The 25,423-nt window shown below is 41.3% G+C and overlaps 1 protein-coding gene across 3 annotated transcripts; it reads left to right on the forward strand.

The window, feature by feature from the left end:
* The first annotated feature begins 239 nt into the window (after nt 1-239).
* GTF2H1 (general transcription factor IIH subunit 1) lies at nt 240-25,038 on the forward strand. 3 transcript variants are annotated; one of them, XM_074842632.1, is made up of 15 exons: nt 240-596; nt 4,623-4,791; nt 6,630-6,822; nt 9,251-9,413; nt 11,093-11,186; nt 11,909-12,058; nt 13,137-13,216; nt 14,488-14,618; nt 15,779-15,866; nt 17,162-17,250; nt 18,132-18,249; nt 19,121-19,211; nt 20,585-20,700; nt 21,618-21,710; nt 22,303-25,038. In XM_074842632.1, the coding sequence occupies exons 2-15, from the start codon at nt 4,638-4,640 to the stop codon at nt 22,387-22,389; spliced, it is 1,647 nt and encodes a 548-aa protein (XP_074698733.1). In that variant the 5' UTR covers nt 240-596; nt 4,623-4,637; the 3' UTR covers nt 22,390-25,038. The 3 variants fall into 3 exon arrangements, with proteins under 3 accessions (XP_074698733.1, XP_074698734.1, XP_074698735.1); XM_074842633.1 differs by lacking the exon at nt 240-596 and adding an exon at nt 658-3,582; XM_074842634.1 differs by lacking the exon at nt 240-596 and adding an exon at nt 658-3,164.
* The last annotated feature ends 385 nt before the right edge of the window (nt 25,039-25,423 follow it).

A 25,423-nucleotide genomic window follows, 5' to 3' on the forward strand; every position in this document is an offset into this window, starting at 1 on the left:
GCGTCACGCGCGCCCGCCTGCCCCGGCCACGTGACGCTGACGCGCGGCGCCCCCTCCCGCCGCGGATCGTTGCCGAGGGGAGGCCCCTCCCCCGCAGCGCGGTGGCGGCGGCGCCGCCGACCTGGGAGCGGAGCAGCCGGGCCGCTGGGGCCGATGGCGGGGAACGAGCGGGGCCGCGCACCGCGGGGCCGGGTGACGGCGGGGAACGGGGAGGGCCGGGCGGGGAGGGGGGGTGGGGGGGGTGGCGACGGCGCTGTTTACCGCCCCGTCACTCCCCCCTCCGCCCGCTGGTGTCATGGCGACGGGGGAGGGGCCGTCACGTGAGCGGGGAGGGGGGCGGGAGGGGAGCTGGGCCGCGCCACGTGACCGCAGGGGACGCGCCGTAGACGGCGCGCGCCCCTGTCACGTGAGGCGGGCTCCGTTCCACTCCCCCGCCCTCCCAGCGCCCCGCGGCTTGTTCCGGTCACGTGCCCGCCCCCTGCCCGCCCCATGGCCCCGGCGGTGGCGGCGGCGGCCCGACCCCCGTAGCGCCCGCTCTCGCCCCGGGCCCCTCCCGCGCGGCCCGCCGGCACCAGGTCCCCGCCGCCGTCCGCACGGTAAGGAGCGCGGGGGGCGGGGAGGCGGCAGTGCCGGGCGCTCCGCCTGTGTGTGTGTGTGAGAGGGGTGGCGGGGCCCGATCCGCCTCCCGGCCGCGTTGCCCCGGTCCCGGCGGTTCTCTCCCCAGGTGCGGCGGGGCAGCGCCTGCCGGTGAGCGCTGCGGCGGGCCCGGCGCCGCGCCGGCTCGGCGGGGCGCGATGCGGTGGTGCAGCGGCGGCCTTTGGCCCCGCGTTCTTCCTCCCTACCTGCTCTCAGCCGCGGCGCTGGAGGAGCCGTGAGGGAAGGGACCGAGAGGCACGGAGGCAGCCGCCGGCCTGCGCCCAGGGAGGGGGGCGGCGGGAAGATGGCAGCGCTGCGCCGGCGGGATCGCGGCCGGGGGGCACTGGGCTTCACCTGGGTGCTTGGTCGCGGGCGATAGACAAAGAGGTGCCCTCGCACCGGCCTCCCGGGCCGCGGCCACCTTCTGCCGGGGACGCCAGACGTCGGACGGAGCCCCGCCAGTGCCGTGCGGGGTGTCCTCGGGCCCGTTCCGCTCCAGGAGGCGTAGGTGATGCGGGTAGTGGAGGAGGGCCGGGTTGACCCTTCAGGCGGGCTCAGGGGTGCAGTCTGTGGATTCGCTCTGCTCGCCGACGTGGTCGCCCGCGTCCAAGACAAACGGCGCTTCGCACACCTCCCCGCTCTGCTGAGCCGTGCTACCCTGGCAGGTGGGCTGCTGCCCCTTGGGGTGCTGCTCTGCCAGCCCTCGGCCCCGCTCGGAGCTCCCTGGGCTGTGCGGCTGAACCATCGAGGCCCGGCTGCGTACCTGGGCCACTGTGCTTCAGTCTGGGCCGTTAGCGTAGATGTTCAGCTCTTCCCTGCAGAGAGTGGAAACCTAGCAGCAAAGCCTGCATCAAATCTGTCGGAGCTCACCTGCCAGCCTATGCCTACCCTGACCAAGTCAGGATTATTAAAATGTGTAAAAGGTTTCCTTTATTTCTGCTCAGAGCTCAACAAAACCAAGCGGGAAGAGACGGGAGTGAAATGGTGGTAATGGAGAGCATTCAGAACAGGTGTTGTAAGGAACAGAGAAGAGAGGTATCTGTTTTTAAAAGTGGTTAGGAAGACACTGCATTAGAGGAAGGTTAGCTGTTGCAATCTGAAGGTATTTCGAGATGCTGCGTTCACTCCTACAGTGCTAGGAGAGGAAGGGTTATAGGTGGATAAGCAAACAGGACCTTTTCTTGGTTTATGCCAACACTGAAGCTTCCTGATAGACCTTGGCAGTTGTAAACTGCAGCTGAAATTAACATCCTCGAGACAGGCATGGTGACAATGAATACCCCACGGGTTAGGGCTACTGATTGATCCAAGTGCTTTTCAGAAGTATTAACCATCACTTCAAAAGCTCTACTGCCAGAGAATTTAAAATAAACTGTGTATGACCTTATTCTGGAAGATACTTAAACCAGAGAAAGGTTTGTCTTCCAAAATCTGCAGGTGAAGAACTCTAATGCTGCTTCTTTTAGCAGCAGATTAAAATTATCACTTAAAGCTGTAACATAACAGAATTTCTCTGTATGCATGTTGCAGCTCTTGCCCCTTTGAGCAGCAGTGTCATCATCCGCAGTACTGATTCCTGGAAACTTCAGTTGTTAAATATAGAGGTTATGAGATTTGGGCAGGCATGAATAGATCATTGATGGCTCTCGCCCTTCTGCATAGTAAGCCTTAAGTGTCCAGAAAGAAAAGAAAATGACTGTTGTACTGTGTGTGCTCAGCAAGGACGTAGCCTTCCCCTCTGCAGTCGGTAGGAGACCATCCTCATGCTTTTCTAGCAGCTAGGCAAGATTTCTATTTTAGAATTTTTCCTGTACTACTTGTTACAAGAAGCCATCTTGTTTTCATTAGTGAAAAACAGTAACTTTCCTAAATCCTGATTACTAATATTTTTTTCTTCTTTCTGATGTACTGTTCAAAAGACAGCTCAGGGTTTTCTCCATTTTGGGTAATGCTTACTGTGCTTGTGAGTTGTATCATCCTACTGCCACCGTAAATTACTGCATGAAAAAGGAAGCACAGCAATGACATAAATAAGAACAGCAGTGAGCTAGTGCGTTCACCCTCCCAAAAGGTAGAATGAGCCACTTGTGGGATAATTGTGCATTCACAGATTGCACACTGCAGGGTACTGTGCTAGAAGCACTGTGGTTGTAAAGGAGAAGTTGCTAGCTGCTGTTCGTTTTCTTCCGTAGCTGAAGACTGGTTGTAGGTGGGTGAAATAGCATGGTAGAAAAGCAAAGCAACTCGCATCAGAATGAGCCTGACTGTGGAAATGCTTTCCTTTTTCTTTCTGTTCAGTACAGGTTTAATTCCTTTGCATTCTGTGGCTTTGTCTCTACTGTATTGGTTAATAATGACCTTAAAGGACAGTAAAGTAACAAAGGGAGAAAAAAGTCAAAATCCTATCCTTAGTCTTGTATATGTTGAGGTTTCTGGTCTATTAGAGTCTGTGGCCAGCTGCCTTTTTCCAGTAAGGATAAGGTGCTGATGAGAGACTACAGAACTGCAACAGGAAACTACATAAAACGGTAAGTGGAAATAGCACTGAAAGAGAATAAAGCTGCTGGGGAGACTGTAATGGATTATGCTAGGAAATGGTCCTGAAATCATGCCATGCAGTTTTCCATGAGAGAGGACTACTAGCAGGGCTGCTCTGAATGTGGCACAGCGTGTTCTAGTGACTGCTGCAGTGGTGGTGATGTGAAAGCCTGTGTTCAGCTCAGCATCACTGAAGTCTTTGGCAAAGCTTTGGATGACTGAAATGACGAAGGAGCGAAGCTTAAGTGCAGAGCCCTTTTGCCATTAAGTCTTTCCGTTTAGTATTTTGCTTCACTCATTTTGGAGATGGGCTTGTAAGACTTCTGCTGAAGAGAAAGCTATGCTACTGTCCAGATTGTCAGAGGAAAATACCCTATCTTGCTGCTGCTTTTTTAAGGAAAACAAAAAGTATGTGAGTTTAAATCTTAGAATTTTGGGATACCTACTGGTAGTGCAATAGCTGATGCAGGTTGCTGTTTGAAGTTTGATGCAGGCCCCAGCAAATATTACAGGTATTCTAAAGCACATGAAACATGCATATCAGCATTTGAAAATACTATTTTACATATCAATAGCAAAGTTTATGACACACAAAATACAGCAAACGGACAGACTAAATATTTACAGCAAACATACCAAATATGTAATTTTTTGATAGGTGTACGACAGTATGTTAATAGAATGTAGTCGTACTTGCAGTGTCCTTAATCTCTTGAGAAATTTAAGGCTGTTAACCTGTAGAGAGGAATGATAGTGACTGCTGGGCAGAAGAATGCAGCAAGTATCAAAAGGCTTGTTGATGTGAGACTGGTGACAAAATTACCATTGTGTTATAACATTAGTCCCTCGGACTTTGGGGGAGAGGGATAGGAAACTGGCCAGCTGGAATCAAGTGTACAAAACGTTGTTCGAACCTTGGGCAAAACTCACCACAATACAACCAGGAGTGCAACTGGGCTACCTTATCATTAGCACAGAGAACTGAAAATCCATGATTTGTCACATACCTTGTATCCTTCCCTTTTCTGAAATGACTTAACATCTGCCATTCACACTGAAGAAGGGAATTGCTGCCAAATGCCAGAGGAGATTTGGAATTTATGTCATTGCTTAGCTTCGGTATTCTTCTGAACTTGAAAAACCAGTAGAGGAACATTAAAACAGGAAAATTTGGTTATCAGTTTAAATGTAAGATTTCCAGGTCTTTTATTGGAGCAAAAGCAGTATCAACAATATAATTAGATAAATTATTTAGGTAGCTGGCAGTATTTTCTTTAAATTTGCCGATTGCACTGACAGAGGGGAGCATGTTTATCTAGAATGTTACAAAAATGATGTAGGCATTAACAAGTAAATGTGGGTTGTAGTCCTTTGATATAGATAGGAGTAGTGAAAGCGTTACAACAAAAATAATTATACTAATCAGCTCAACTGTATGTTTTTGATAGCTCCTTATAGCCACAATGGCAACGTCATCTGAAGAAGTGTTACTGATTGTAAAGAAGGTGCGTCAGAAGAAGCAGGATGGAGCTCTGTACCTGATGGCTGAAAGGATAGCATGGGCACCTGAAGGCAAAGACCGATTCACAGTCAGCCATATGTATGCAGACATAAAATGTAAGTGATCACTTTTCCTATTCCAGCTTCAGTAAGCGGTATTTCAATAAATACAACCCAAAGCTTATTTGCTGTGAAATGCTGGTAGGTAAAGTTAGGAAGGTTGCAAGGGTCTGGAGCTTTGACTAGGTTATCCTGTGTAGCAGCAGAGATCAGACCGTGGGGAAGTATCACCAGTTTATTAAGGATGCTACTGCAGAACTTCTTTAGTCTTCCAATGTTTAAGTTATGCAGCATTTACTATTAACTTTTGATAAACTTCTGCAATAAATTGAACGGAAAAATAATCTATGCCATATGCTTGTGGAGGGAAGGGTGGGAGGAGGTTTGAGGAAGAGTATAGGATTTTCAGGGTCTAACACAGAAACTATCTGGCATGTCATCTGTTAAACTATTCATCTAAAGCTGTTTCAGTTTTCATATAAAATAAACCTCGCTGTTTTATTTTCATCCAACAGACCATAGCTTCAGAAGTGCTAGCTTCTGTAGTTTGGCCTAACTGGGTAACATTCCGAATAAGCGTTTGCTGTTGCAATAGCAGAGTAGTTGCAAGTCAAAACTGAACAGTAAATGTCTATAGCCTGCTGCCTTTCTGGCTCCAATTAGCGCTCATATTCCATGGGCTGTAATGCCAAAGAAGGAATAAAAAAGTTGTATGCGTCACTTGGTAAAGGTTTAGTGATTGTATGTGACTTTAAACAGCAATAAATACTGCAGTGTGATCAAAAGTATGTGTGATGAATCAGAACTAATATGCTGTTTTCTTAAAAACTAATGTGATAAGGAGTTTAAAAGCTCTGTTCACCTATAATAATCAACTCTGTGAAGGTTTTATTTAGCTATTTACTTACACTTAAGCGGCTTATATTTTAAATATTTACATGTATAGGCATTGAAGTCTTAGATGAAAGATGTTCTTTTTTGTCATCTAAAATAAAAAAAAGGGCAGGGTATTTGTAAATTTGTAATAGGGATGATGATTTAGTGTGACATCTGGTCCTCTCTCCCACGTGCACTGGAGAAAGGGATAAGATTCCAATTTAGGTTAGTGCCATTTGCAGTGCTACACTGAAGTCAGTATAGCACAACAGTCCATAAACATAGTTGTTCTAGCCTCTGCTCCTTCTGGTTATGAGAAAGGAAGCAGGAGTTCAGTTTTTCTTATGAGTCATGAGGGTGTAATACACCTTGGAGGCATTGGTGATCGACTTTGGGAGTACTGGTGGCTAAGTGTGCTTACCACACCACTTGAAACCAGCGTACCTTTGCTGTCAACAGACGTGCTGTCACCCCACCCTGCATCTGCTTTCTTACCGTTTTTCTTCTGTGGGAACTGGTCCAGCTGGAGGAACAAAAGGGGGTTACTTTTCAGTGAATTAGTTCCTCGGTTCAGCTTGCTGCAGAAACACTAACACTCATACAAGAAAGGCAGCAGGAAGAAGTGGAAAGGGGGAAGGAGGCTGTCACCTTTCAGCAGCAGCCTGGATTGGTACCAGGTTAAAGTGTCCAGATGATGACAATCTAATTTGCAGCAGTTTTCTAATGGAGGATGTGGGGAATGCAAAGATCAATCAGGGCGCCTGAGCAGTAACTGAAGGGTACTGAGCAATAGGCTGCTGGTGTCAGTGTCTTGTGTTTTAGAGAGAACAAGGTGCAGGGTTCAAACTAATTTAAGGGGAAGACTATCTGTTCCACTTTCATGGCTGGAATTCACACCCAGGATAATGGTATTTAATTGGATGATGAGGTTAACTGCTTATAAGCAGATACTCTAGGGAAGAGAGTTTCTTGTATAAGCTTACTGTCTGTTGCTAATTAATACACTCTGTGTTATCTAGGCCAGAAAATCAGTCCAGAAGGTAAAGCTAAAATTCAGCTTCAGCTAGTATTGCATGCAGGGGACACAACCAACTTTCACTTCTCCAATGAAAGCACAGCAGTGAAGGAGCGAGACGCAGTAAAGGATCTTCTCCAGCAACTGTTGCCCAAGTTCAAAAGGAAAGCTAATAAAGAACTTGAGGAGAAGAACAGGTAAAGGGACAGAAGCCTGCAAGTTTTTTTGTTTTTTTTAATTGTTACCTAACTATAGTGTATTTCTGCTAACAGTTGTTGTTATTGCAACATCGTTAGTGATACGGCATTTGTTTCTCTAGTAAAAATCTCTCTGCTTTCAATTTAGAGGCAGTTCCTTGAGACTTACAGAACTGTAACGTGTTGAGACTCTATTTGTGTTCTCAGTGACACTTTCTTGAGGTGTAAAGGCAGCCAGCCCGGCTGCCACCCAGTCTTTGCTGTCCGTGGCTATGAGATGAAAGCACTCAACTGGCAGTCTGTCTCTTTGGTCTTTTTAAGTATATATGTATCAGTTAGAAAAGCTGCTTGAAAGTTTGGGGTTTTTTTTCTATAAGTTCTCACTTTCCTTGATTTGTGATTTCCCCCCCCCCCCCCTATGTAACCTCTTCCCCCTCAAATCTTCTTTCCTGCTGTTTTATACACTCATTTGCTAGGTGTTTTCATGCATCTCACTTGAGATCCAGTAATTTGTTATTTGGCATACAGGATGTTTATTCTAAAAATTGTTTTGAGAAGACATTCAGGACCTAAGTCTTTTTCCCAAAAGGGCTTTTAAGACATGCTTCCTTTCGTTTAAAATGTTTGTGTTAAACCAGTCCTTGTGGCCATAGAGCACCCTTCTTTGCGTCTCCCCAGATGAGTTTCACTTCGTTCTAGCACCTGCTGTGAATACTGTATCTACTAGCTTCCATTCCAAAGATTGTTCTGGCTTTGAACTTACGTAATTTAAAGCTAGATTTTTCAAAACATAGGAGCATTGCCTCATTGGGCAGATTGGATCTTTACAAGGAGATTTCCCAGCAGAAGGGCAGGAGCCCTTTTGCTGGAGCTCTGACACATCCAGGATTAACTGGTTCCAGTACTGCAGCAACCACCAGGGTCTACAGCAGTGCAGACTGCTTTGGCACTACTGCCATACTAGTTTCTTTATGCTACGTGCCCTATTTCTAACACTATTAATACTGAGTACATGGGCAGTCGTAACTCTGAATCTTTGTACACTTAAGTGGAGTTTTACAGTATTATGCCATGCAGCATTAAGAGCTTTTTCTAGTTACAGAAAGCCAGGATCTCTGTACATACTCATAGTCTGCTCTTTTGATGATGAGAAGTCCAAGTCTAGTGATGGGGCTTCATTAGCTTAATTTGCAAAAGATGAGGAAAAAAAGTTTCAACTGTTTCTGGAAAGCTACTACATCCAGAGTCCCTGTGGCACTTCCTCTGTTTATTGATATGTGGGCGTCTGGTATGTACCAAAAGTCCAAGTTTTAATGAAATAATTAGAATAACAGACTGCTTCCTGCTGCACTAATTTGTAAGAACTGCCACTAATCCATATTTGTTCCAACAAGAAAAACTGGAAAAACCTTGGTGGTTAAAACATAATAGGGATGTCCTGCCACAAAGTTTTCACTTTCACCTCATCCTACTTCATCCTTAGAGCAGCTACAGACTTCCATTCAGTCCAGGCCATGTACTACGTATTCATAAGATTCCTTTTTTGTTTGCAAATGATCAGGACCCTGAGGTACGTGTTAAAGATTGCTGTGCTTATTGGTTGGTTGTGAACGTGCATTCACATTTCCCTGAAAATAGCCTACTGGGTTTCAAAATAGGTACACAGCTTGTATGAAATGCTGCTTGAACATGAATTAACTGAAATTTCAGGTGCATACATTCTTTGCATTTTGGATAGTAAGGGTGGTACTTGATATTTGGATGATAACTTCTGTGAAAGTTATTCCCTGGTGGAAGTGGCAACACTGAATGTTTCTGTAACACTTGTGCTGCACGTGATAGTTCAGAGATGAAGATCCTTACTGTCACCAACAGAAACATAAATGAAGAAATGACTTGGAGTAATGTGTGTTTTAAGGTGTCTTATCCCCTGATTATTTTGTAATCTGTATTCTTGTACTAGAATAGAGACTTGTAACTACTGAATTTTAAGATCTTAAACAAGAATTGGATGGTGCTGAAATATCTTCCCTCCTCCTGCCCCGCCCCTGAGACCTTTGTTGTGGAAGTTCAAGAAAATTCATTGTGCTTTTACAGTTCAGGAGACTCCAGTCCTGGACGTGCAAAGACACAAGAGCACCACAGAATATTTTAGGACAAGACTTTAATCCCACATTAACTTTATCTTAGGCATTACTGTTTTCCAGCATTTAATGCTGCTACTTAAACATTTTTTTAGTCCTTTCTTAAGTCTTTTGAGACAAATACAGCTATTGAGGTTGGTTGTTTACACAATCTTGTTAAGAAATGCACAGCATTTTGAAAGAAAAGTTGGTTTCTGTTCCTTTTGTGAACTCATGTTAGTTATGGAAATCCTAGTGATTTATTCTGCAGCGTTTCAATTCTATTCAATACGTTCTTTTACCAGAATGCTGCAAGAAGATCCTGTTTTGTTTCAGCTCTATAAAGACCTTGTTGTGAGCCAAGTAATCAGTGCTGAAGAATTCTGGGCCAACCGTTTAAGCCTGAATGCAGGGGATAATTCTGCGGCACCTAGCAAGCAGGATGTGGGCATCTCTGCAGCATTTCTGGTACGTTGAACCTCTAACGTGGGATTTTAGAGCAAACAAATCAGGGAAAGTGAGAGTTCTGCTCATGTACTTTATTCCCATATACTTTAATGTCATTCTTTCCTGGTTCCTCAACTAAACACCGCTCTGCATGCTAGTTAGACTACTGCAAGTGTAAAGGAGAAAAAAAAAAAGTAAAGATTTTACACAAATCTGTGATCTCAAAATTTTGTCAATTTAAGATGCTCAATTTGAACTTTGACACTAGGCAGATGTTGTTCACACTGCTGCTCTGCCTTACTTAAAACAGGAATAATGGTGAACTGAGTCACTAGATTACAGTGTATTAACTCAATAAGTTAAAAAGAGTATCTGTTGCAGCATTAACATGCATAAAGGAAGCTGCAAAGACTTTCTGCACAGAAGGTTTTAGTCCCTCACCAATTTTTTTAAACCAGTACATGCTTTCAGCTAATTGAAGAACAAGTTGTATATGTGAAAGCTCGTTTTCTCTCTCCCTTTCCCCAACTTGCAGTTACGTTACCCATTTGTAGAAACTGTGCTTCAGTAATCTCAATGGAGTCTAAAAGTGATCTAGGTACAGTCTTCAGATTCCTCCCACAGAGACATGTTTCTACTTCTGGAACAAAATTCATACAGATTATGACTCTTCAGCTGGAAGCCTATTTGCACCTTTGTAATGACTGTGCACACATCAAGGGTTTGGGAGGGAAAGAGGAGGCGGGAGTTGTTTTATGGCTTAGCTGCTGTACAAACACTTGTTTTTTCCCCTAGAAATACCTGAATCAGTTACCAAATGAACTTTTGATTGCTTTGGTTTCCCGTCTCCCATTATTCTTACACCTTAACATTAAAAAAAAAAACAAAACCCAAACCTTCAAAACTGAAGCTTCCTTAAAATAACTGTGTTGACATTTGTGAAGAAGATGATTTCAGATATTTGTGTGACCTAGTTCAAGTTAAAATAACTGTCTGGCTCTGCTCAGAATGAGTGCTTCTCTAGGAAGAAGGTACTTCAAAAACTAGAGTTTAGGTGTACAGGAAAAGGAATAAAAGAAAGCAGCATATGCAGTCGTACTTTTTCCTGTTACTGAGAATTGGACTGAGTGCTTGCTCCAGAGCTTTCTAGAGAAATCACTGAGATCTAACTTGCAAGTTCTGACTAAGGCTTACCCTCAATTTTTAAATTAAGTGTTATTTATCAGTTATACTGAGATGCTTTTAGTGTATAAGGAAATAAGGTGTAAGAGCCATAAATCCTTTTTTGTCACTTCATTATCATCATTGGTTATGCACTAGCTGAATTGTTGAATGAACAACAAAAGATTAGGCATATACAGTAAACATGCCTATTTTTACTTTGAAACAAGGATATATTAAACTAAGCCTACCTTCTTTTGCCTGGTAGAGTGGTCTTTGCTTTTCATTTTCTAAAGCTTACAGTCTACTTGTTGAATCATCCCTTAAGTGGCAAGTATAATAAAGTAATGAATGCATGCTCTTTCATTTCTCATTCTAAAAATACCTATTTATGATCAAATATGCTATGGATTATTGGAGGAAGAAGATTATTTTATCTGTAGCAGAATTTGATTGCAAGATGCCAGTTTTTTTTCCTTCTCCCGTTACAGAAGGCGTTCAGACATGACTGTTTTTCCTCCCTGTATGCTTTTTCTTAGGCTGATGTACGGCCTCAAACAGATGGCTGCAATGGTCTGAGGTATAATTTGACTTCAGATATCATTGAGTCCATATTTCGAACATATCCTGCAGGTAAGAATAGTGCTTTAAATAACAAGTACATGCATTTAAGATTTGGTTTTTACTATCTTACTGTGGGAAGACTAGAATTAGTCTAGTTAGTCTGAGCCTGGAAGTATAAAGGACCATATCTTCAGTCTGCTGGATGATTTTCCCTGCCTCGTTTGAGGGATGGGAAGAAGCATGTTTGAACCAAAAGAAACTTTTGAAAGGAGAACTTGATTTCGTTAAACAAAAACATTTTAACTCATTGTGTTGACTTTTTTAAAATTGTGAGTAGATATTTTGTTCCCATGATACTCTCCTTCTCAGCATTTCAATTAATTCTTATTTTTCATGAAATCACCTTTGGGAGGGAAAGAATCCAATTTCCACTGTTCCCCTGCACTATATTGAACACTGACACTGGTTCATTTTGGCCCCTAGTTAAGAAGACTAGATCCATTCTGAGAATAAGTAGAACTCTGGCAAATCAGACTTTGCGTGCATGTGCAATTCAAATTAGAGTATTCAGAACACTGTTACGTGCATTTCTTTTCAAAGCATTAGCTAGCATTGCAGGGCATAAAAGAGTACCTGTTTGCTCATGCTTTACTGCATTCCCTTACATTTAATCAGCATCAGTGAAGGCAGTGTTAGACAGAAAGCAAGGAAGCAAGCAAGGAAACTTTAACATAAAATACCATATTAAGATTTGCGGAACATTTCGTAATCATTATGGTTTTTGTTCACAGTAAAAATGAAATATGCAGAAAATGTTCCGCATAATATGACAGAGAGGGAATTCTGGACACGATTTTTTCAGTCTCACTATTTCCATCGGGACAGGCTCAATACAGGCTCAAAAGACCTCTTTGCAGAATGTGCCAAACTGGATGAAAAAGGTAAGCTTTTGACTTTGTTTCTGTAGTAGGCTGCTGCAGTCTTAGCTACATCATAGAGCACAACACCCAAGGTGTATCTAGTAAACCTAGCAAAGCTGAAGTCAAATTTTCTTATGTTTGTTTACTGGGCATCTTGTTTGTCAAACTGTAAAGTGAAAGCTACAGATTGTCACTGAAAGTTAGCTATCGCTTTGCTATTCTTAGCATGTTTCACAGTGAGTGCATTTCTTGAAACAAACCAGCCTTTTCGAAAGTGGTAGCACTAGAAATAAGTTTTATTACAACTCATGCAACAGTAAATCTGCGATCAATTCCATAATATGCTATCATGCTAGATGGATTATGCTGTGCCATCAATTACTATGGAATAATTTTGTTTACATAAGGCCTCGTTTTATAGTATGTGCACAATTTACAACAGGTATAGCTTTTGTTACAGATCAATTTTTAGTAATAGATGGATATGAATCTTATTTAAGATTTTCCAGAGGAGTTGCCATCCCTGTTCTCTGTCAGCCTTTTTAACGTGAAATCTTAAAATATTATCCGACTTTATTGAACTTTTGAGGTAGGTTTGTGATGATACAGAAGTGTGGAGAGTTGAGATCACTTAACACCATTCCTTAATATGCATTCTGACTAATGAAAGCATTCTATTAGGAATCCACAACCCTTTACAAGTAAAAGCTATCACCAGATATAAATTACCATTCTACCCAAGGCAGGGCAGCAAAACGGTGCCAAAATTAGAAGAAACAAACAATTAAGGCTTCCCAGTTCCCACTAATATAACTGCATCTTCAATTTATTATTTTCTACCAAACAGTATTCAGTGATGTGTAGAAGTTGATGAAAACTGCGCTAATTAGTAGGATGATCTTTTACAATAATTTTCCAAGTTTATTGCTTATTTTAAATGGAACTTTGAAAAGGGTTGAAAGTTTTAATCACAGTGATACTTGAGCATCTGCAGAACCTTTGTCTTCTACTTTTAAAAGGTTAAATATAATCTCATAATCCCACAATTATTTCTTCTTGTTTGGATACAGTTTTTCATGTTTTTCTTTGTTTCATACAGGGTTAAAAACAATGGTGTCTCAAGGAGTAAAAAACCCCCTGATAGACTTAACAGCTTTGGAAGATAAATCATTAGATGAAGTAAGTAGTTGGCAAAAAAAAATAATCCCCCACACACCCCCACTTAGTTTCATTCAAGGAGAAAGTGGGTTCTTCTACTGTTAAAATAACTACAAATAGTGATTCTAAAACACATCACTTACTAGGCTGCTGCGGTGGTTGGGTAGATGTGTGTAAAAAAATGGAGACTGTGCCCATGGACTTGTATGCCTCACATGTCTGCCTTACTCTGCTGGGTGTAAAAGCAGGACTTCCCTTTTTTAAAGAATTATTATTTCACTTGCATGGCTTTTTTTGTCTAAAGTGGACTCTGGTTTCTTCCTACCTTTTAGAAGCTGTGACAATGTACAGAAGAGTAGCACAAAACAGGAGAAAGTCTTTGCATTTGTTCTCGCTTTGAACATTGCTGTTTGTTTGATTTGGCTTAATTTTAAGGATATTTTATACGGTTTTCTTTTGTCTAGCTTTAAATACTGTGTTTTGCTAAAAATATGTCTAACTTGAACTATTACCTGTGTCCAAGTACAAATTAAAACAATTGTTATAACGTGAAGTAACTTAAAGATGCACTTTTCTGCAGTTGATTTAACTTAAACTTTTGAGTTGTAATTACTAATAATGCTGCATTTCTAAGTTGAGTTGTTTTAGGTTTTTTTGAGAGTCGTACAAAGCTAGCAGTCTGAAACTGGACTAGTTGTTTAGGATGTTTAGGTATGTTTGAAGTGCTAAGCAAACTGCCCTCGTTTCTTTTTGAGGCTGGTTAACTGCAAACGTGAAACTGCGCGTGAGGTAGAGTGAGTTGCCTTCAGCCACCTGGTAACTGGGGAACACTGCCAGCAGTAAGGCTTGTGGTTTTTTGAATTCCTAGTGGTATCACACCTTCCTGACAGGTGTCATTTAGCCTGTGGGCTGCTGGTGTCCTAAAAGATGTTAAAAAGAGGTCAGTAAAACAATTGCTAGCTCTTATTTGCCATCAATGCCTGTTGTACAGGTGATCCTTAAATTTTTTTTCAGCTAGTTCTGGTTTTACTTACATCATGATCTTATGAAACTGTTTTTTCTTCTCTTAGACACCTCTAAACTGCCAAGTGTTAGCAGAATAAAATAGTCTATGGAGATTTTTCAAAGTACATAAGGTGATGGTGGGGCAAGGTAGGAAAATACCGCTTCAGTTGATGATGCAGTATCACTCAGTAGAGTTCAGAGGAGGTGGCATGCAGGCTTCCTGACTCTAGAAAACAGAATTGTCCTGGTTTGGGGGCAGGAGGTAGCTAATGTTGTTTTCTTTGTAGGGCTATGGTGTTGCTTCTGTGGCCTCTACATCAAATGCCTCAAAATCTGCTAGAGAAAGTAGCAATGCTGCCATTATAAAACGCTTTAATCATCATAGTGCCATGGTCCTTGCAGCTGGCCTCAGGAAACAGTAAGTTTTAATGTGTAAAAGCTTTTTTGTAACAACTTTTAAGGAATTTCCAAAACGAAAATACATCTTCAATTACTCATCCAACCTTTTCTTTTTACTTTTATGAATGAAGTATTTTGCTCTAGAAATGAAAACACCTTCAGCTTACATTTTAGTTTATAAAAGTTCTTCAGAGCTGTCTGGATGACAAATGCTATTTTTAGCAGAGTTATCACACAAAGCAGATTAAAAAGAAAGGATATTTCTGCCTTAGTTCTCTAGCCCTGGTGAAGGCTGTGGAAGTGGTGTTCTGTTTGCTGTGTGGAGGTGAGGCCTGGTGCAGGGAGTTGCTGTTGCCTGCCCTTCCAGGAGCAGGTCTGCCGGGGCTTCCTGTGCTGAGTGCATGGACATAATAAATGAGGAAGCAGAAGAACAGTGTGGCATGGGTGGATCAGATGAAAGATTCCTCAAAAAAAAAAAAAATTAGGCAATTAGGCGGTTACGTGTATTTACAGTGAACTTCACAAATGAAACTTCTTAAAAGAGGCATGAAATGGGTTTGATGTGAAGCTTCTTTACACTGGTTTATAGACGACCACCAAGGATTACCACTCTACCCAAATCCTACAGACCTGACCTGTGAGAGATCTTAATTAAATACTTTCTTCTGTGTAGCTGTGCTCCCTCATGTTATTCTTCTGTCTTGCACAAATTGCACACTGGAACTTAAACAGTCTCTTCTGGGTAATGTGTGTTCCTGGTTCTCAGTTCAGGAAGCGGCAAAACAATAGCTCTCCTTCTGTGAAACAGTAGTGTCTCAGGGCTCCCATAGCTCTGCTAATACCTGGTTGGCATAAGTGTGTATGCAAAATGTTTCTAACTTAGTCATGGTTTTGCTGTGTCCCACTTGCATTGTTAGCATGCTACTGTTTCTGAAGAGAGGGAGAAGAACCCTCCCCTGCTGTTCAATTTCCTCCTTGACAAACAGGGTTATTTGTGGAGTTGATTCCTCCTATCTAGATCAACTGCTAGAAATGAAGACATAAGGGGGAAAAAGTTGACATACAGTATGTGAACATGCATATAAAATTTTTGAAACATGTGTATTTACTTTGTCTCTAGCTTGTATCTTAAGTTTCCTGTGGGGTGAATTCTTCTTAATGCTGTTTCTCTATTTTAAGAGAAGCACAAAATGACCATTACAGTGAGACCAGCAGTACGGATGGAAACTCCAGGGATTCAGATTTCTTTCAGCCACCAATGAAAAAGGTATAAAGTTAGCTGATGCAATTCTAATTGAATGGAACAGGAAGCTCCATCTCTCAAAAGACTGCTGAAGGTTCCTAAAGTGATACTTACTTAGCTTTGCTTAAGAAGCATATAGACTAAGAACCTGAGGGCCTGTAAGAAGCTTTGTACCTCTGTTAGTAAACACAAATAACTACACCTTGAAGTATTGCTCTGTTCATCTCTTCAGTGGTGCCCAACAAAAGTAAAAACTTTCCAATATGCTTCTGATTGGACTCAGAAATGTTCTTTCCATTCAGTGTGGGTCTATTTCCCCTCCCCCCCTTTATTTTTTTTCCAAATACCTGAAAACTTCTAGAAAACATCCACCTGCAAGGGATATTGGTGTTCAAGCACCAATGTTAACCTGTCAAGTGTATTGCTTGTAGAGGGGATGATTAAACTGGCACATGGCAACCTTCATCTTAAGGTCAGAAGCTGAAGTGAGGTTAAACTGAAAGCGTAGTGATGCCTGGTGCACTGAAATACAGGGTAACAGCCTGGTTTAGACTAACTATAGCAGCTCACAAAGTAGAAGAGAGTACTGTAGTTGCTACAAAACTGAATTGAATACTCTTGCTAGAGTTGACAGCTTAAATAGAAAATACCAAGGGAACTCAAAACCTGTGTATATTGTGAGAAAAGGTTGTAGAATACATGTGGTGTTAAATGTTGAAGTAGTCAACAGCTTTGACTTTCCTGAAAGCAGCAGTTTTTACTGGGGAGAAAACAATATACCAGGACTAGAATAAATGTGATGAAGAGAGGAGTGAAAGAGTAGCATGAGAGTAGGAGACTTCAGAAGTAGTTTTCTCATTGTACAAAGTCTGATATCGCTGCTGTTCTCTCTCACCACTAATACTCTAGCTTTACTGTCACCAGATAGCTTGGGTAATAACTATGGTTTCAGTCTTACACTCCTGCACACCAGCCATTAAATCATTACTATTTCTGCTAATCTGGAGATAGATGAATATAAATAGAGAGCACAAAGAATGATCTATGTATAGCAGAACGCTTTTTGGAAGCGGCAGGGACTGCAAGTTTTGGCCGGAATCTGCAGAAAAAACAGCAGTGCCAAGACTTCCAAATTGCACACTTTAAACAGTATTGGGCACTGCTCCCTCTGGAGGGTAGACATGAACCGTTCCACACTTTAATTTTCTTTAAGGTTTTAGTAACCCTTCTGTTCAAACTCAGTGAACTGGAAAAAAAGCGCTAGATACGTCAGATTGTGTCCTTATTAGTAACATGTATAATTATTTGGCTTATTTTAGGTGAAACTGCAGGAATCCATTGAATATGAAGATTTAGCAAAGAATAATAGCATTAAAACTATTGCACTAAGCTTAAAGAAGTCTGATAGGTAAGTTAACAAAATACGCATGGCTATTTCAGCATACTCAACCTAGCAGGTCTCTCATCACAGCCTGCACAGAATCAGCTGATTTAGTCTCTACTGTGCCACACTCAAGTGTGTTTAGGCTAAGTTTAGAAACCTAATATGAACTCCTGCATAAACCACCTTCCAAGTAATTCCTGTTTGAATTTGTATTTTGATTTCATTTTGCTTTTCAGCAAGTTAAGTCTCTGTAAGCCTACTTTGAAGGGCTTTGACATGTAATTTCTGTGGAAGTCTAAACAGACCTGTAATTCACAGTTCAGCACTTAGTTGCAGCTTACAGTGGAAAAATTTAAGTGTTACATGTGAAAATATATATGATTCCAAGGAAAATCCACTCCCAGGCAAAAGAAGTGCAGTCGAGATAGTTTGGACTGCTCACTGGTCTAGTATTTTTCTAGTTACAGTCCTTTTGTTTTCTAGACTTTTGAGTTTGAGAACCATAGATGTAACTTCAGAAAAGGAGTGATACCACAGGAAAGAGAACAGTTCCAAATGTGCACCTAACTTCATTTACCTTAGTTTCAATCAAAAGTGGTATGAATTCCTCCATTCTAATGATATTCCCAGAACCAGGTGGCACAGATAGCTTTTCATTAGCAAAATGGTGCTCCAAGATTCAACAATAGAAGGCCTCTTGTTTTGCTGCCATACCATCCCTAACCCAGCCTCTTGCCACGTAGCAATGTATTTTGCTTTGTCAATAAATAGGATTTAGATAGTAGCATCAATAGTTGGAAAGCATCTAAAATTGGAAACATTTGAAGAACTGTCCACTGAGTTTGACTTGTGTTTACCAACACTCCTATTAATATACTTTTATCTTTCGTTTTCTCACCTCACAGGTATTATCATGGTCCAACTCCAATTCAGTCACAGCAATATGCAACCAGTCAGGATATAATTAATTCTTTTCATAGTATTAGGCAAGAAATGGAAGCATATGTACCCAAACTAACTCAGGTATGGAAGAATACTCAAAAAAATTCCCTTCTTGATGTTAACGTCTTGCTTTCTGTATAATTTTGTGTCTGATGTCTACTGGAATTTTAATTTTTCAGGGTAAATGTAATTCTCTCCAATAGTTTTGTTATTCAGTGTGGTTTACAACTTTAGGTGATACCGCTTGAACTATCATGGTTAAAATCTAAACGATAGGAAACTGAGTCATTGCCAATACTCTGAGTTATATTCTACTGTTGCAATGCTCTTTTGAGGAAATGGTAAAGGTATAAAGTAGCAAAGCAGAACAGTCATGCAGCATGAAGTGCTGGCCAATACTAATCATCTCACCCCCTGAAATTTAGGATGTAATGGTCTTAGGAGGTCACAGTAAGCAGGTTTATAACTGAAGAGGTCTTTCGCTCCTAAATGCACTGAGGTAGAATGTAGATCTCACTGTGGGCTGCACAGCAGCTCTGTCCTGGCAACTGGAGGGCAGCACAGCCATGTAGCCAGTCTCCCCAGCCAGTATCTGAACTTCCTCTGTCAGTAAGCCTAGATTTGTCCCTGAGTAAAGCAGCCACAACTGTGAATGTGTCACATTTCTGTATACTAATTCTGTATCTCCTTTCAAAGCAGCTGCACAGCCAGTTCATGTACTAGGTGAAGAAAAGGTTGGATTGGCCGTAGTTAATTGGAAGGCTTTCACTGAAAACATGAGCTATAGCACTTAAAGGCACTGTGTCTAATTCTGGAGAAGAGCAGACTCTTCATCAGAACTTCCACTGTATCTGCTCAACTGTGTCTTTGCCAGTGGAATTCAAATACAACCTATTTTAAAAAGATTCTGTTGGAAAGAGTGATCTGAAATATTTGTTCCCTCTCCCTTCAGGTTCTTTCAAGTGGTGATGCTACTAGCACTATTGCAGTCCTGTCACCTGGAGGAGCACTTATGCAGGGTGGAACACAGCAAGCCATAAACCGTAAGGATTTAGGATGTATAATACTTTAATCGTATTTTAGTGCATTATACAGCTGTACCTGGCTCCCTGTTTCATATACCTTTTAGAATATGTTACAGTGATAAAGGAAATTATGGGAACACGTAGCTGGAATAATAGTGGGTTACAGCAACAAAAGAGCAACAGCCATGAGGGTAGTACTGGCTACACCAGTGCTGAGGCAAGTGAGTGAGAGAAAATTTTACAGAGCAGGTGATGAAGGATGCTTGTTCAGCATTTCTCTTTTCTGATTTTTTTTTCTGGATTTTAGCAAGTAGAGGTGTACTCTGGGAAAGCTCTAAGGACGCAAGGTCTAGATAATTGTCTGGAACTAGGTTTTTTGCAGCCTGCATTTAAGATCCACAGCTTGCTGTGAAAAGGGACAACTTTCTTTGTTGTGAGACTGCAAGGGCAAAACAGATAACCCCTCCTCCTCACATGGCCACTCAGCCACGCCTTTCCCTGTTGTCAAATTCCAGCCAGTTGGAGTTCCTTTCTCTTAGTCTCACAGCAGATGAATCTCTGTTCTCACGAGGTGGGGTTTATAACAGTTTTCCAGTTTAACTTGTGTTACTTGGTCTGAAGAGCAGCAGAAACTAAATCAGACAGCTAAAAAAGCAGGTATGGTACTGACAGAAAAGGAGTCAGCAAGCAGTAGTGAGGCTTCCCTACCCATCCCAGTTGAGATACTGGGTGGTACACTCCACTTCTTTGAGCCTGACCACCACTTTTTTTTTTTCCCCTTAAAAAAAACCAAAACAGCCTCACCCTAGAGTTCACAATTCACTGTTCAGTTCACTGTGCTGCTGTCATCCTCAATGACTGTTGTGCTTTTTGTCTTTGGTTTTTATGATGGCGGTTCCTTCCCTGTTCTTGAACCCTGTCACCCTTTCTTCTGGGATGCAGTTCCTTGTTCCTGCCTGGATTTTTCATCTTCCACATGCTGTGACTCTATTCTTACTGCCAGCATGAGAGAGGGAAAAGCTTGCACTGTCCAATACACAGCGTTTAGCGCTGTGCTGTGAAGAGTACAAGGTGCTGGTCCCAGAGGCAGTACTGCCACGCTGTTAGAACAACACAAATATACTGTTTCTAATCCTGGATTAAGTTTGGTGTCCATTCTATCCCTATATAATACACAAGCTTCCAGGTATATAGCCATAAATAGTGGCTGACCTGATCCAATACTGCTGGTAGTCCTACTTCAGGTGTGAGGCATCTCAGTGTTCCCTCCCAGCCAACCTTTCTGTGATTCTAGTAGAAACATATATTGCAGAACTCCTTCATTAACCTTACATTCTCATTTTTCATATGATAGTTTTGAGTGATGTGACAAAACCTTTTTCCTGTTGCAGAGATGGTGCCAAATGACGTTCAGTCTGAACTAAAACACTTGTACGTGGCAGTAGGGGAACTGCTACGACACTTCTGGTCCTGCTTTCCTGTTAACACACCATTCCTAGAAGAAAAGGTAAGGCAGAGCTTCCTAGTGTGGCCCTGGTTATGATGTGGCCAGATCATGGTTTAGAATGACTGTCATTAACTTGAAGTATAGAACTAGAACACATGCTTTAAATCAGTGCAGCGCTTCCTTATCTCGAGAACTGAAGGTCACAAACCAATGTAAACCATTACTTTTTTCAGCAATTCTGCTGGTGCTGTTGGTTAAAATCATCCTTGTCCCTGCATGCCTGTTAGCCCCCTTCAGGAGCAGTTGCTATTTCAAGCAGAATGGTCAGCCGTATTCCAGCTGCAGATTTCTCATTGCCAGTTTAAAACACTCAAACTAAAGCCCCCCTTTCCCAACTGTAAGACATAACCTCCACAGTGACAGTGACAAGAAAGTTTTCTGTACTCTTCTATCCATTGCAAAAATCACTCAGCAATAGCTTCAAAACATACACTGCTTTTTAGAACAAAGTTGCCTTCAAGAAGAGGTGTCTGTCTACAACCAAGTATAGGATTGTAACTTACTTTTCTGTTGCTGTTCTTTCTTTTGACTTCACACGGCTCACAAAGATAAAAATTTGCATTTAGATATGTTGGATTTTTTGCTGCAAAGTGTGGCCTGAAAAATCCATGGTACAGGCTTTGCTTGAAGCAAAAAAAGATGGGTTTTGTGCGTATCTTACCTATGGTGTTTACTGACAAAGTAATAACGATCACAGCAGCACACTGCACTTTCAGTCATATTGCACTTGCCTCAAAAATAAATACACACTCAAGAATTCCTAGAGACTGATATTTTAATAACTTCTCTTCCTCAAACTATATATACTTAAAGTAGCCCCCAGAATTACCCCCAAGGTGTTTTGTTGGGGAGCAATTTGTTAAAGGAAATTACACTTCTGTGCAAGCAATTATAATACTGGTTTCTGTCTCTCTCAGGTTGTGAAAATGAGGAGCAACTTGGAAAGATTTCAGGTTACAAAACTCTGCCCATTCCAAGAAAAGATTCGGAGACAGTATTTAAGCACAAATGTAAGAGGAAAATACTCTTTAATTACGTGGAATTACGTGGATGCATATTAATAATTTGAATTGTAATTATCAGAGGATGGTAGCTTTGCAATTTCTCAGCCTAGGGCATTTTAACTTTTTGTTAACTAGGAAATGGGCAGAGGGAAGCTGGGTACACAGTTAAGCATCTCTTCTCTCCCTGTATAACTTGCTGAGTAATACCAGAAACTGTCAAGAACTAGAATTTGAGTTTAGCCAAGTGAGACAGCCAAAAAGGGAAGTCATGTTTAATTTATCACTTCCATCATGAAGTAGAACTTTAGCAACTTCCAGCCTGTCTCCCACCATGTCAGACTTGAAGTGACCACAGACTAAATACTGGAACAGAGAGCACAGTCGGGTCTCACTTCCCCCTGACCTGCCCAGCTTAGTAGTGCTCTGAACTGCTCCCTCTACAGGTACTTGGCAGTAGAGCCTCAAGGTCCTTTCTCTCTTTATCTAGCATACCTCCTTGATTTTAGTGAGATTACTCGTAGTGAATAAAAGAAAGAATCCAACTGAGTATCTGTTTTCCAGTAGCTGGGACATTTTTTTTCTTCTCTTCATGTTTCAGTTGGTAAGTCATATAGAAGAGATGCTGCAGACGGCCTACAATAAGTTCCATACGTGGCAGTCCCGGCGTATGCTGAAGAAGACGTGAAAATGCATGCTGTACAGGTTTGAGAGCAAAATCTGCAATAGGTATAGGAGTACAACCTAGCATATGTGCAGATCTTATAGTTGCTGCAGGAAGACCTGCAGGCTGTGGACTTCTGGAAACGATGCTAACTGAACTTGCACATTTTTGAAAAAGAACTGAGATTAAACTTGAAAACTAGGGAGAAAAACAAGGAAGAACCAAAACAGAAGAGCTGAGGCGCAAAAATATTTAAAAGACACTGTTTACTGCAGTTACTCAGGAACTGCTTTTGATTTGCATAAAGAGCTGCTTTCAGAAATAAAAAATTTAAAGAGGGTGTATTAATAAAATCTTTCTGTGTAATTTTTTTTTAATAAGTGTATGGCACAGGGTAGAACTCAAAAGTTTTTCTTCACTGGATTCTGACATTGAATTCTGTTTGTACTTTCTGCAACAGTTTAACAATGATATTTTAAAATATAGCTGAGACTGTTTTTGCTTCAAACATCTGGGAGAGTGTAGCTGTCAGAAGACAAGCTTCTACCATATGTTTCCCCACTAATTGGAAGCAAGAGACATTGCACTGAAAGCTGTTTGTGGTCTGGGGTCCCTAAAGGCACATGGGGGCAAGTTTTTGCCTGAAGTCTTGGATTTTTATGCAGAATTTTTTTCAGCCATCAGTTTTGCATGTTTTCCTTTGAGTGCAAGTGTGTGCTACTGCAATCTTTTTTTTACGGTGGCATCTGTTCTGAGGAGAGAATGCATTTTTAAAATAATGAAGTTAAATAAAGTTTCTTACAAAAGAAGTCATTTATTTTCAATTCTTAAACATTTTTAGTTTCTTCTCCTAAATCTGTTTCCCTTCACTCTTCCCTTTTGACTGTTACACTATTTTTGGCGAATTGATAATCATTGCAAAGAGAAAAATGTGTTATTTACACAATGTCCATAGATATTGGGAATCTGTGCCATACTTTGTTCCAAATAGAATCAGTTCACAGTTTCAGACCAACTTGTCTTGTATTAAATGTGACTTAAATGCAAAGTAAACCTGTTTTCTATAATATATGCAGTTTAATGACATCCTTGTATTTTGTTGTCATCTTGACTGTACTAAAAGCCCAGTATGGGCTACCAAACTTTTTTACTTCTGACTAAAGGTGACTGTTATAAGATGCATTTACTACAAAGACAAATCAGAGAGACAATATGTATTCAAAGCAAGCACAGCAGTGTTCAGTACAGCAGAAGAAATTCCCATTAGCCCACATGATGGCTTAATACTAGATTTTGCCATCATTGGTATGATGCTAAAACATGATAGTATGATGTTGGGTGGATAATTCTTGCAAATTCCTACAGAAGAAAAAATGTATTTGTATAGCCAAGTCTGTGCTTGTTCTGTGCTGCTGCTCCATTTATGCAAGACGGGGTTTTTCTTTAACTGGTGCGTGGAAGTCAGCAGCTTCTTTTTACCCAGTGTTTTTGGATTTTTGTATTATGCTAATATTTTGGTAAAAGCTGAGTTTCAGTTAAATGTCACTGTCTGCACCAAAATTCTGTTTGGAAATGTATGCATATTGTTAAGCCTAGTTCCCTGTCTGCTTTTGCAGATAGATGCATGATACCTGCTCTGTGATGTTAATGTGGTTCTGCTACAAGAAATGACTGGGCTCAACAAGACAGACGCCCGTTATTTTTGACAGGGTGAAAATATCACTAGGAATAAACAGAAGTATGTACAGCATTTGGGGGATGAGGTGCACATCTTGTCAAGAGTTACCTCTTGTGATAAATAAACTGTTCCTCTAAAATTTAGACTTTGGGTATGGCTTTATTAAGCCTAATCCACTTGTAAGTGCAGGCAGCTCCCAGAAAGAAAGGGTAGTTTTGTTCTCCCCCACTCCAAAGCATTTGATCTAGCAATTCTGTGGCCAAATTTCAACTGTTCAGTGAAAGCTATAACACCTTTCATCGTATCAGAGGGCTAGGTTCAAGAAGATGTGTCTGATTTATATTCTAACTGTGCCTGAAGCTATGAACAACACATTTGAGTATTAGACTGCACTGAGACTTAAAAAATTGTAGGAGAGTTTTAAATATGGAACTAATTCACCTTTGATTTGAATCAGTATTTAGTGTTCCTGGAAAGACTGGGCAAGATGGATAGCATGGTGGAAAGTTTCAGTGCATCACAAGAGCATTTTACAGTTCGAAGAACTGTTGTTTATAATCATTATGGGGGATGGTGTTGCAATAGCTTTAAAGTTATTATAGTGATATCAGGCTATCAAAATGTACCTTAATTAACAGAACCGGGGGCGGGGGGGAGAGGACTATGATATGAAATTCAACAGTTTTGCCTGGAGACTGTACAGGCAAGGCTGCTATGCACTTCATATTGCTTTTTCAGGTATTGTGGCAATAAGGCACAGGCCCCTCCTGAAGTAAGGGAGGTAAACTAAATATTCTTTCTTCTACATTGTGTTCCCCTTTTCTGTAGCATGGTCCAAAACCCAGATTCATTCCTTAAGTTTTGAAACTGAATCATCATGCATTATATTACTATTGGAATCTTTATACTGACTTGTATTTTTAATGAGAATTCATAAAACTTGTATCATTGGCATTGATCTAAGATTTGTAGAATAAACCCTACTGAATTCTAAAGTCAAGTCTTCTCTAATGCTTAGGCTGTGTTTTCTGATGTTCAATTAAATCCCAAACAGGCTCCATTCAGGTCTAAGGTGAGAGCTGTGTACAGCGCTAGCTCAGCTGTCCCTTCATGCTGGTAGAAGAGGTCAGGAGCAAAAGGGTTACAATACAGTTACTGTCAAATTATTTCATTTTTAGGGGTTGAGAACTTTTTCTGCCACACAGGGAGTCTACACCACTACTAGTGCTACTGTCCCTCTGTTCCTGATCATACCAAAGCCAGTTTAAGTCTCCAGGGATTAGCAATGCTCTGCTTGTTCCATATATTGAGCCAGCAGCTGTTGGTTCAGGAGAGCTGCACAGGCTGCTTTGTCAGCCATTCAAATCCAAGCTTTGCTGG

The sequence above is a fragment of the Strix aluco genome, chromosome 16, assembly GCF_031877795.1.
Source record: "Strix aluco isolate bStrAlu1 chromosome 16, bStrAlu1.hap1, whole genome shotgun sequence".
NCBI classification, from domain to species: domain Eukaryota; kingdom Metazoa; phylum Chordata; class Aves; order Strigiformes; family Strigidae; genus Strix; species Strix aluco.

Bases quoted from the DNA above. Each gene is read 5' to 3' on its own strand.
- GTF2H1 (XM_074842632.1), top strand. From the start codon at position 4,638: ATGGCAACGTCATCTGAAGAAGTGTTACTGATTGTAAAGAAGGTGCGT. The intron at 11,187-11,908 runs GTAAGAATAGTG...TTTTGTTCACAG, and splicing joins ATTTCGAACATATCCTGCAG to TAAAAATGAAATATGCAGAA. The intron at 21,711-22,302 runs GTAAGAGGAAAA...TTCATGTTTCAG, and splicing joins GACAGTATTTAAGCACAAAT to TTGGTAAGTCATATAGAAGA.